General features: G+C 39.0%; 1 protein-coding gene across 1 annotated transcript in view; it reads right to left on the bottom strand.

Annotated features, from left to right (window-relative positions):
- The window catches only part of nbas (NBAS subunit of NRZ tethering complex), a 164,929-nt gene that overhangs the window by 112,594 nt on the left and 39,055 nt on the right, over positions 1–13,280 (bottom strand). The window contains exons 22-25 of the mRNA XM_040125994.1: positions 11,148–11,301; positions 6,633–6,818; positions 4,286–4,459; positions 3,785–3,918 (exon numbers count right to left, since the gene is read on the bottom strand). Coding sequence (XP_039981928.1) covers positions 3,785–3,918; positions 4,286–4,459; positions 6,633–6,818; positions 11,148–11,301 — 648 coding nt within the window. The remainder of the gene's footprint in view (positions 1–3,784; positions 3,919–4,285; positions 4,460–6,632; positions 6,819–11,147; positions 11,302–13,280) is intronic.

The following is a 13,280-nucleotide window of genomic DNA, read 5'->3' on the forward strand; positions in this document are numbered from 1 at the left end:
CTGCATCCTTCTCTTCTTGTTCTCTGCTGCTCCACCCCTGCTCTTCCTCTTTTTAATACCATTTTCTCCCTCATTCTATCTCTCTCCCCCTCTCACTATCTAATCCGCTGCCCATTCTGCATTTCCCCACCCTCCCAGGGTGAACGCATGTTACATTCTTCTGAGCTGTCTCACAAAAAAAAAACAAAAAAAAACAGAAAATTGGGTTGAAACTACTAAGTCGTCGTTTCTCTTCCTGCTCGCAAATCTGTAATATTCTAGGCTGCAGTGGCAATTTCGGAGCTTAGTAAGTCAGAGAAATCACTCCTGGGAGAAATGTGAAGTTGAAGGCATTGCATATACAGTACAGCCCTGCAGCATTGCTAATCCAAACACTGCAGAAAGGAAGCCTGTCTGGCAAAGGGAAATGCTCCGTATGAAATGCAGTACAGTACTGATTTAAAAAGAAACATGTATGCGTATTAAATGCAGTCACGTATTTTTAATACCCTGTTCTGAGTAGTTTATAAGCTCAACTGCTAAACTTCAACATTAAATGACAATTAAGAGAATAAATCTTAATAGCACTGAATATTTCAGTCTTTGTGCCGCTTTTGGTGCAGTGACAAGTTCAACTGTGACTTGAGAAATATCAAACAGGATCTATTTGATACGGCAACATCTGACAGTACACAAACTACACTTCTTTTCTTGAACTAAATCAGAACACTGAAAACATTTTACAGCATGTCCACCTTTGCTACAGAGTCTATTTTCTCTTCCACATTTGTCACTAGAAGCTCTTTACCGTTCTGTACACTTTGAAAGAATGTGACCCAGCACGGGAATGGTGTTGTAAGTGTGCTTTCACTCAGATGTCTGAAGTTCCTACCATGGAACCCTGCACTTAATTATGTTTTTGGTAGAAAGTGGTTCGGATATAAACTGTTGACAACAAGCTCTGCGGATTATTCAGAGTAATGGGGACATTTTTTTTTTTTTTTCAAAAAGACATGACGTTGTGGAATTTGTTAAATGTAATTTTTCAGTTCTGTGAGTGCCAAAAACAAATTTCATTCAGCTACATTGTCTCTGGGTGGCAGCAGAAATCTTTTAATACAGACATCTCTAAAGCTGAGCAAATACCAGCAAAACTATCTGCATAGCTAGATTCAAAAAAAAAAAACAACAGCAAATAACTAGCATCAATCACGGTTTATGACTAGCTAGCTAACTTTCCTTAAAAGTAAAAGTAGTACTAAAAATATTTATTGCACATTAATAGCACCCCAATTACCTACTCTTACTTTACAGATAACAAGACTCGTAATGTTCAAACAATTGCTGCTAACAGTTGTGTGAGGTGATTAATAACATTAACATCACTTATTTAGCTACTCTTCCGCAGTAGCTAGCGAGGTAGCAAAGTAATAACCAACATTTCATAAGCTGCTAGTTGCTAACAGTTTAGTAACAGCCAAAAGATCTTATAACACTTATAAAACTAAAAACACACACACACATATACACATCTATATATATATACACATCTATATATATATCTATATATATACACATATGCACACATATACACACATATACACACATATACACACATATATATACACACACATACATATACACGTATATATATATACATATACACATACATATACACGTATATATATATACATATACACATACATATATATACATATACACACACATACATACATATATATACATATACACACACATACATACATATATATACATATACACACACATACATACATATACACATATATACACATACATATACATATACACACACATACATATATATACACATATATACACATACACATATACACACACACATATATATACACATACACACACATATATATACACACATACACATATACACGCACATATATATACACACATACACATATACACGCACATATATATACACACATACACATATACACACATATATATATATATACACATATACACACACATATACACACACATATACACATACACATATACACACACACATATACACGCACACTTACACGCACACATATATACACGCAAATATATGCACACACATATATGCACACACATATATACACGCACATATATACACGCACATATACGCACACACATATACACACGCACATATATGCACACACATATACACACGCACATATATACACACACATATACATATATATACACATATATACATACACATACACAAATATACATACACATATATACATACACACACATATACATATACATATATACATACACACACATATACACGCACACATATATATACACGCACATATATGCACACATATATACACGCACATATATGCACACACATATATACACGCACATATATGCACACACATATACATATATATACATATATATACACACATATACATGCACACACACACACATATACACGCACGCATGCACACATACACATATACATACACATATACACACATACACATATACATACACATATACACACATATATATACATACACATATACACATGCATACACACACACACACACACACACACACACACACACACACACACACACACACACATCCATACAATGGCCTAATGCAGCAATTACACCGTTAACAGTATGGCAAGGGAAAGCTGAGAGAAAACAAAAAACAGTATCTGTTAACTTAGATGAAAGTAAAAAGATGAGCATAGGAGTGGAACAAATCTTCAAACCACAGAGTCTACATTACACAAGAGCAACAAAACTACTTTGTAGCTGATTAGCTTTGAACTGTCATAGCAAGACTTTAAAGTGACACCTTTAGTGCATTAGATTTGTTCAGTTCAGCTCAACAATACACCCTGGCTGAGAGTGGCCCTGTTCCCAAGAAGTACCATAAAATCTTGTTTCAGTGCAGTTATCCACTGCTGTGAGGGTGCAGTGGAAATACATCTTATCACAGCACGGCACACCACAGCGCAGCTAAAGCGAGCTATGTGAGCCAGTTTAAAAGGTCAAAAGATGATTTGTGGTAAAGTTTGGTTGGCAGCCAAAACAAACCAAGCCCTCCTTATAGTAGTAATTCAATTTTCAAATTAAGGTGCACACAGTATGAATAATCCTTCTAAGAATGCTCCATTTTAATTCGTTTAAGCTACGCTGACACTCTACAGGTCCATTTTATCAACAATTTTGTCCTTTGTGCTCTTGCTTTTTTACTCTTAGTCTTTTATTATCACCCACTCTCCTTCAAATGCACTGCATATCAACACAGCCTAATGGGAGACTTAATAGAAAGGCCCTCTTGCCATATGAAATACATTGTGTTACAGAAGAGGTGGGGGAGAGAGGGCAGGGGCACCAATAGTGTGAGAAAGGAAATACCATATAGACTGTACCTAGGCTAACTGATGGCTCCTTGGAGTCAGAGTTAAGCATAAAAGAGAGAGAGAATTAGGAAAAAAAGAAAGGTTCAAAGGGAGGATGACAGAAACGGAGGTGATAGTTAGATTTATTGACAGGAAGGAATGGAAAGAGGTGGGAGGGGTGGGACCCATGAATTCTTGTAGATGAGGCAGTGGTGGTGGACTGCTTCTTGGTTTATATGATTAGACAATATTTGGCCACTTTGCGTTTACGTGTCTGTGTGTGTGTGTGTGTGTGTGTGTGTGTGTGTGTGTGTGTGTGTGTGTGTGTGTGTGTGTGTGTGTGTGTGTGTGGGATTATGCATGGCTACAGTGTGTGTTTGTGTGTCTGACCCGTAGCCCCTCTGAGGCAAACACTCCAAGATGTCATAACAGAGACTGAGCTGGTCATCTCTCTCAGAGCTGTAGATGCACTCCAGAGCGACCGCCATCAGCTGGTCTGGGTCCCCGATGATCTTCTGCTGGCACTGGAGAAGAGCAGAGGAGAGGAGAGGTCAGGGTGTGTGTATCAAGGCATGATTAACCCTGCCCTCTTTTTGTACAAACACACTGAGGTAATGCATCATTTTTAGATTTTTTTTCCCTTTGAGTGTTTCTGTGTGTGCTTCATGTTTTCTAATAGCTAACAGACCTGTCCTTGGCTGCGCCCTAATGGCGTCATAAATATAACATTTACATTGCCGGGCTACGACACTGGCCCTGATACTGCACAAAGAGCTGGAGGTAAAGTGCATGTGTCTGTGTGCGCTTACATTTTACTGTCATTCCATTTATGGTTACCCCAGTGTAACTTCCCCTACACTTGTGTTTGTGTGTGTGTTTTTGGATACTTACGTCAGGTTTGGAGTGCTGGAAGATGATGAGGGGCAAGGTGAGGTCTCGCTGCGCCAGGCTGACCAGGTATTCTCTGAGCAGAGACTTAGCAACACCCTCTTTCTGTCCCTCACAGCGGTGCAGGAAAGGCACCATCCACTGGAAGGCATCTTTCACATAGCGATCGGTGCTGGACTGGTGTTGGAAAGACATTTACTTAAAAAACACAGTTCATACAGCATACTAAAATAGATATTAACAGGTGCCTTACACACCCATTGGTCACTTAACGCTTATGCTTAGGAGCAAAACCCATACTTATAGCATAACTGTTTTTATCCTGGACACTATTTCCTATCTTGTTTCAAAATACTGACCATTTCTGACCACAAACCCACAAAATCATGGTGTTATCTTCAACAGTTACTGCCTGTCCTTTACTGAGACGTATTGGCAAATAGATTAAAATGAAACTCTTCTGATCTAAGGTCAGGGCTACGTTGGTCACTGTTTTATTACTGTACTTCTTGGTCTTCTTTGTGCATCATTCATTTTGGAAATTGTCTTGTAATGTATTAGCTGAAAGTGACACATACAAAGTATCATGATTCTCTGAGAAACATGAGTGAGATGCCTCACTACGGGATCGCTTGTGTATTCAAAACGAGTACTATGATGTTACCCATAAATGGTTTTTTTACTTTAAGAGTGTTGCATTATGGGTTGTCAGTACCCTTAATGTTGCTAGGCTAGCAAGTTTCTACTTGTCCTTCTACACTGTGTCAGCTAAAGTTAGCCAGCCTCATAAGTGTCAAGTTAAACAAGAAGTTATATGCTCGTTCATGTTGGGTTGCTGCTATGAAGGAAATATGTTCATAAAGAGTGGAAAGCTTCTCATCACATCGCAGAAAGGAACTGGACAGAGATTTCTGTCCGGTGGCCTAGAAATACAGTGTGACAGAGTGACATGCTACAAGGTGTTAAACCCAAAAAGACAGTGAGCACACAGCTCATGTGTGAAAAAAAAATCAATATCAGATGCACATACTTTGGGGGTATTTTCTTGTATATATATAAACAGATTTATCTCTTTTGTTTTATGTTTTTTCTAACACTGTTAAGTACTAAGAACTATAGTAGCTACAGTATGTGGGTTGTGCTGCAAATCCTGCAGATGCAAGTCAGGTTTGTGTGGGGCCTTACACATACCTTGCGACAGCTCTGACTCAGGATATACAGATAAGAGCGCATCCGGAGGAAAAATGAGATTCAAAAAATATTCGGATGCTAAATGCAAAGTTGCACACCCACACACAGACATTTTACTTTGCTTTACTGTGTCTGATAAAGAAAGACATCAGACACAGGCAAAGAGGGAGATTTAATCTAAGCGAGTTTGGTAAACATTCACAGACACACACACTCACGCAGCGCCCAAAGGGAGTACCAGTCAAACAGCATGTGTTAGTGCAGTCAACAACATTAGCTGGCTGCCTGCCTGTATGGCAGATCCTACTGGCAGTGGTCCTCACAGGCTAAAGCTGGCAGCTATTAGCAAAAATTTAGAGGACATCTCATACTATGTACTCCAAGGGGACTTGTAACTGTCCTACCTGCTACAGACTAGCTTTCATAGCTCTCGTGCCACCTTTGGATGGAAAGTTCGTGTTGTCAAATGTCAGGGATTTCAGGAGTGAAAAGAATCTGATTTACTGTAGGATTGCTATTCAATACATTTTCAAACTGTGCAGTTTTTCTGTTTGCTTTGTTGCCTATTCAAGTTGCATTTGGCATACATTATGTTCTTTTAAGCAACAATCTAGGATTAAAGTAACGGCGCTGTGGAACTTTAAAATGAAATGTAATTGAAGGGAAATGGCAGGGAAGCCATCTTAATTTTACTGACAATGAACACTGCACTTACTGTGAACTAGACAAGAAATGCACATTTAACATTGTGGAAAGTGGGGAAAGCAATATTTTGTCAGCACAGACTAAACGACATAACTTAATTAATCTTTAAAAAGGATTTGGTCAACACTATGAAAATACTTTTTAATAAATATGATTGAATAAATGTAAAGATGCAAAATGACACATGACCATCATGTGTTGATAGTGTACAGAGGGACAGTGTTATTTTATTTCAGTAACGAGATGATCTCTTATACCTTTTTAAGGAAGATAATGCTACATCAGCAAATGCCTAGTGAGAACAACACTGTGCAAACAATTTAATCAGACTTCCTTAATTAACTGTATGATATAAAAATATGAATTTCAAAACAATTACTGATTCTGAAAGATATTATGGTAAAAAGTCTGCCAGTGAAAATGTGAAATGTGAGACGCAAATCATGTCACTTACATTTTTCATAAGCAGGCGGAGCTTGTCAATGTCACTTAACTGCTGCAGATCTTTAAGTGTCAGACTTAATTCACATGATGTCTCATACACAAGTGTCTCCATTGTGACCAAGACATCACACAAGAGCTCCAGCCCCGGGATCTCCCGTTCCTTCCCCAGACGCACCAGTGACAGGGCACAGTCCACCTGATGGACAGAGAGAAATGCCAATGAGAGAGAAAAAAACCAAAGCCAAATCCTTCTTTTCTTATAAGGTAGTTTTTAGGAGACTGGTCCATTGGTCAACCTATCTATTGAGTGATGACACCGTGCCATCATGGACTTACCCTTTAGTATGTACTGTGCTGAGTGGTTTCAGGTACAATAAAAGTCTACAGCCACACTGGCAGCTCTGTGAGACTGTAATACTTATTCTAAAGTTAGTCAAATTGATAATCAGGTCAAACTGAAATTATGACCTGATCATGGCACTAGATGAAAAGTCAGGGGATCACAAAAATTTGCAAAGTCATTGAATGTACACACAAAAATGCATGGAAATCAATCCAACTATTGTGAAGACATTTCATACTAAACCACAAATGTCAACATTAAGGTGGCACTAGAGGAAAAGTCAGATCACCAAAGTCAGTAGGATTTTTCCTGCGGGGATCATGAAATATTATGCCCAAAATTTCATTTCAATCCATCCCATACTTTTTCAGACACTTTTTTTAGTCTGGACCAAAGTGCTGGACCAACCAACCGACACTGCTATCCCTAGATCAACACCGCTTGCTGGCTAAAAACTAACCCAGCAAAAAACGACTTCTGTCTTAAAGCCGGCTGTAGTGAAAATTCGCCTTAATGACCCAGCAGTGTGCCACCCCATTTTTCTGAGGGGCGCTTGGCCTTTTAGGGTAAGATGATAAATGTTAAAATAACTCAAGTGTTGAAGAATAATGAAATAATCTCATTAAAATTCAACTTCTAATACCATGCCATCTACTGTAATTAAGGAACATCCAGAGGGTTGAAAAAATAACATGAACACTGTATACTCCAATCTAATGCAGTACAGAAGCATTATAGAAATCAAACATTTGTGAAACCTATAAGGTTTAATCTTTACTATGTGACATTTCTTAAATTATTAATTATTCTTAAATTCTTCATGCTGTACTTTGTACTGCTGTTTTACTGCACTGTATTGCTTTATACTGTACACGAACTGCCTTGTATCTCTCCACCTTGTTACAATCCAGTTAACCAAGTCAAAGGTACCTGGGCAGCAGGCAAATAAAGAGACTGTTTATAGCAATACACCACATCATTAAAAAACTGTTGCTGAGATCACTGAACATTGATATGAACAAAACAGCAATATCCCAACCAATCCAAAAACAAATAATACCTGTCAGTCATTACTAATATATCCAATCATTAGTCTTTGGACAATAAAACAGGAAAGATCTGGGCTTCCCTTTACTCTGATCGATTAAGTTCTATCCAGAAGAGCAACCAATCAATATCTGACCACCTATATGCGGGCAGCACACCCAGCCAATCGATGCTCAGCCACCTGTGGATGCTAGCCAATCAATAGCAGATGCCGCTACACCCTGTAGTGATGATTGCATTTTCTCCAGCTTTTAGAGAAGGCGAGCTCATTGACACAAAGGTTAGCGCAGCATCTTGCTTGTACACGAGCACATGCAGACACACACACACACACACACACACACACACACACACACACACACACACACAGAGGTTTTGAAAGCTTGTCATCCTCAGCTTATCTCAACGCATCTCTCGCTGAATAAATAATTGCATGCCTTCATTTGTAAAATGTGCGCACACATACACAGTCAAAAAGAAAAAGACTCCAAATCACCTTGAGTCAGAGCCTGAGCAATAAGAAACAAGAGAGAGAAATCTACTGATCTAACTGTGATCCTACTCGTTCTCTCCATCTCTCCCTGCTCTCCAGTGAAAGATTGACCCGCTTACTGCAGACAATTCAGATGTTAAAATCTCTCACTTTTTAATTACGAGCTCATCTCCATGTCCTCCCCTCATCATCCTCTACTCTATAACACAGCTTGTATCCTCTGTCTCCCTCGATGTGCTGTCTGCCTCTCTCACAGCAGATTTCACCAAGTGAAAGTTCAGATTAATTTTTCAACTCAGTTTGATCTTTCTTTATCTCTCCTGCCTGTCCAATCTCAGTCCTTTCTTTCATACATCATTTTCACATTTTCCCATCAACTGTGTTCAGTTTTTTTATCCTCTTGTGTTTCTTCCCACCTCTTAACACAAATGTGCAACGGTCATAATGGTTGGTCTTCGTTTGAACTCCGAGTCAGGCCCTTTTCCTTCTTTGTATGCATGTCTCCACTTTTTGTCTGCTTTTCCAAAGCTAACCTTTCATTTTGTGCCCTTTTGTTGCCAACAGCATTTCATACAAAACTTGTTTTTAATATCCTTTATTTCTATTCTTTCACCTCCTTATAACTGGTGATTTTCTTTTTCCACACACAGCTCTTTCCATGAGACCGCTTTCTTTTTTTTCTCCTCAATATCTGTTAGCGCTGTCCTTCCCTCTTTCTGTTTTAATACACTCTAACCTAACTAGAGATGTTGCATTGGCCGAGCACTTATCTGTTTTTTACTTTCTTTTGGTTGCGCTTCCATTCTCTGCTTTTTCAAACCCATCTCTCCCTCAGTCTGAGTCATCTTGTCAATCTTCCCATTCAGCAGCTTGCTTCCTACCATCCTGTGACTGGTTTAGAACGCTCCTGCTTCCTCTGATGTGGCTCCTTTTAATCAAACCCCATTTTCCTCCATTAAAACGCTCTCCCAAGCATAAACATGGCCAGATGAGGGATGGGAGGAGGGCGCAAATGAGAGAGAACAAATGAGATGAAAAAGTAAAGAGGGCAGGAAGGAGGGAAAAAAAAGCTCAGCAAATGGCAGCGGAGCTGTTCAATGTCTCTCTTTGTCGCATTTCTGTGTGTGAGAGATTGAGAAAAAGAAGCGTGTGAAAAGCAAGAGACATAAGAGTTAGGGACGGTCCCAAGAGGCTCCTGGAGTAACGCGTGAGAGAGCAAAAGGAGATGAGGTCTAATTAAAAAGGAACAAGGGAGAGAATGAAAGAGAGAGCTGGTGTGATTCCTAGAGATTAACAAAGACTTCTTTTACACACACACTCAGTCGCTCAGTGTCTCCTTTTTCTCTTGAGTAGATGATGAAAGGCACGATTCACCAATTGTCTTCAAAAATGAGGAATAGGACCCCCAAATCTCTTCTCCTCCATCCTGCTTACGCCCAGTAAAAAGGGATGGAATGGAAAAATGAAGGGGAAATATATGACTGCACCCTAGTTAGTTCGTTTGCAAAGACAAAGAGAGCGCCGTGACAACCTTGATCCATCACTGTGAAGGAGGTAAAGAGGGGACAGAACCGCGGTGTGGATAGTGTGGGTGGAGAGAATGGGCAGCTCCAGCGGTTACATCCCATTACTCCACTAAACAAGTCCTATCAAGTCCTATTTTTCAGTTATAGCAACAGAACGCAGATGACAGAAGCTGTGGTTCCTCTCCATTAGAAGTCCATATGGCAAATATGATAATGACTGTCACAGATAGGCTCGAAGTGACCTTGACTGATGAAGGTTGGCAACATTTCTTCTGCAGTCTGAATTCCAGCTTGTTACATTTTTCTGCTCCAATCAAAGAAGAGAGAATGAAAAAAAAGAATGCAATGGCAATTATCTTCCCAATTGCAAAATGTCTTTTAATTCCTCTTCTGCTGCTGTCCTGCTGCAAGTTTCAATTAAGTACAAGGATCCTGAAAAAGAACCTTAGCAGGGTGTAAAAAAATGTTTCACCTTAATAGAGAAAATTTCTACCAGCTGGAGCTGATTTTGATCATTATCAAGAGACGAACAAACTAATTGCAAGGTGAAAGTGAGGGCAACAAAAATTCCAATAATTCTGTGCAAGTAGTAGTTGTTGAAAGCCAAAATGCTTGAGAAATGCTTCCGTGTTGCTATGGCAGCCAGCTGTCTGAACAGAGCTTTTCTTCGTTTCAAGCCACAATCAGAAGATTCAAAGACAAAGGCAGAGGTATACTCGAAAGGAACTTGTTAGTATGATGTGTTGTCCAAACATGTTAGAGGGCACGAGTGTTTGTTCCGAATAGCCAAGCTCAAAGATGGGATAGAGGGATGATATGTATTAACCACTTAAATATGGGGACAATGTCATACACTTTCATACGGTGTCGTCTGAAAGGTCTTCACTGGCTTGCACTCAATTGTTCAAGTAACAAGTGACAGAAATAGTTGTGTAAAGAATGAAAACGAGCTTGAGGGCGTACTTCTCACCTCTGCACACCAGGCCAATCACGGCATGAAGTGGGCGTTAATGTCTGATTGTCATTTTCAGAAATGGTCGGACGTTGTACAAGGAGGTTCATCCATCCAACAAGCATTTCACTCGAAGCATATTGGTGTCCTAAGAGTGTTCGTACCTGTCTGGAACAAAAGTCGATATCCTGGGCTCTGCTCTGGTACCAGTCGGTCAGCAGCTCGATGGAGGGTGTGGCTGTACGGAACCTCAGCAGCTCTGGAACTTCCTCATACAAGAAACTGTCATCATCAAACAAGTTCTGGTCCGGCACGACTCTGAGGAAGACATGGGTGAAGAGTGTTTTGCTTACATGTGTATTTTATTAATTTGCTAATTTTTAGGGAAGCAGTTAGTCTGGTGTTATTCTGTATTTTTCACATAATCAACAAATCCTATGAAAAGAGCAAAATCAACATTGAATTGCTCATCTTTTTTCATCTATGTAGCCAGTGCCTGATTTTGCTAATTACTATACACCGTAGAGCCCTATTGTTGTCCAGAAACTATTAAAAGCACATCACTGAGTCACACCGTTGTACTGGGTGACATGTTCCTTTATTACAATGAACAAGGGCACTGTAGTTTGCTACGAGTCGATGCCACATATATTGTCCCGCTGCTTTAAATACTCACAAGAGGACCAAATCCGCAGCTGAAAATAGTCCCCAACAGATGCACCAAAATAGTCTAGTTTGAGTAAAAGAGTGAAAAGTGGTACAGTGACATAGGAACACTATCTAACTTTTCTCAAATTATTGCTTTGATAATTAATGTTGTTGCCATCAGCTTGTAATTTTCACTGTGAACATCTAATCAACATGAAAATTGTTAGGTAGGTTTATGATGTCATGAAGAAGGAGTGTACAAAACCTTGGAGCAAATGGGCCTCAAGGTGGCGCTACAACAAAGGCATTTACATTTAAGCCTGTATCTCAGAAATTACTTGAAATTCTAAATTCAATTTTTTTTCCTGCTTCCGACAATACACTTTTATCAATTTACATAATAAATTTAACTTTTTGACTTTCAATCTACCTGCCTTTTCACACTGTCTGAAATACCTAGTCTCATCAACTCATCTGAGAACGTTTGTCAGACTCTTCTGAAATTCAGTGTGTATGGTCTATGGACCATGCTCGCCAAAAGCTGTTCAATAAAATTTGATACGTCAAACCATTTTAAAGTAATACACAAATGCATCATAACGGCTTGGCTTGAACTGACAAAAGTAGCTACTTTACTGAGAATAAATAATCATCCATTAGCAAATTTTGCATTATAAACACTGCAAAATTCCAGGAATGTCATCTTAAAGCGAATGACTTAATATCATTAAGATATCTTTACATTGCTTCGAGCCTTGACAATTCAACAGTTTGAGCGGGGGAATTCAGTGTCCAAACATGCTGTGGAACATGCTCTTCAAAATAGCTAAGTGGTAACCTTTTTGTCTCTCAATTCCTTGGTTGAGGGTTCAAACCCTGCCTCTGCCTTGCTTCACTTGGTCTTAATGCTAAATCTTTGACTTCTTGGGGTGACTGTATTTGATTATTTCAGCTCGCATTCATGAAAACTATGTCTCATTAAAAATTAAATAAGAAACAAGCATCTAAATGCTCCCAATGTGCTTGGATCCGGATCATTGGAGCTTGTGTCTGTATTTGGTTTTGGTCTTTCAATGAGATTTGCTGAGAATAACAAAAATATAGATATCATCAGCCTTTGCTTTCAGGGGTAGATAGTGTTAGAGCAAGGAGGGAGAAGAGAGAAAAGAAGGGAAACAGGAAAAGAAGGAAGAAAAAATAGGAAAAATTAGGATAAATCACAGAAGCAGAGGATGAAAAAAAAAGAAGTGTGGTTGACAAAACATGTCATAAACACAGTCTTAAACATTGCTGATATCACTGTAACTCCAAACAAAATATCACCCTGCAATTCCTGGCCAAGTATATTACAATTGCCAACTGATACTATTACGCTACACCAAAGAGCAATAAAAAAAAAAAAGAGCCTGCTAAATAAAATTGTAAATGAAGCTGGCCTCCCTACAGAAGCACACAAATGGCATAAATTGGCATTGCAACAAGATCTGGTATTAGTTTGTTATGGTTCTGTTTAACATTTGGATAATAGGATGTCATGTTTTGTTTCACAGTATGATGCCAGCACGAGCATCTGTCCTGTATGGAGCATAAATTTTAACAATCCTAAAGTGCAAGAGCCTTTATTATCTTTGGTATGGAGAGAATTTATT

The sequence above is a fragment of the Xiphias gladius genome, chromosome 4 (assembly GCF_016859285.1).
Source record: "Xiphias gladius isolate SHS-SW01 ecotype Sanya breed wild chromosome 4, ASM1685928v1, whole genome shotgun sequence".
NCBI lineage: Eukaryota > Metazoa > Chordata > Actinopteri > Istiophoriformes > Xiphiidae > Xiphias > Xiphias gladius.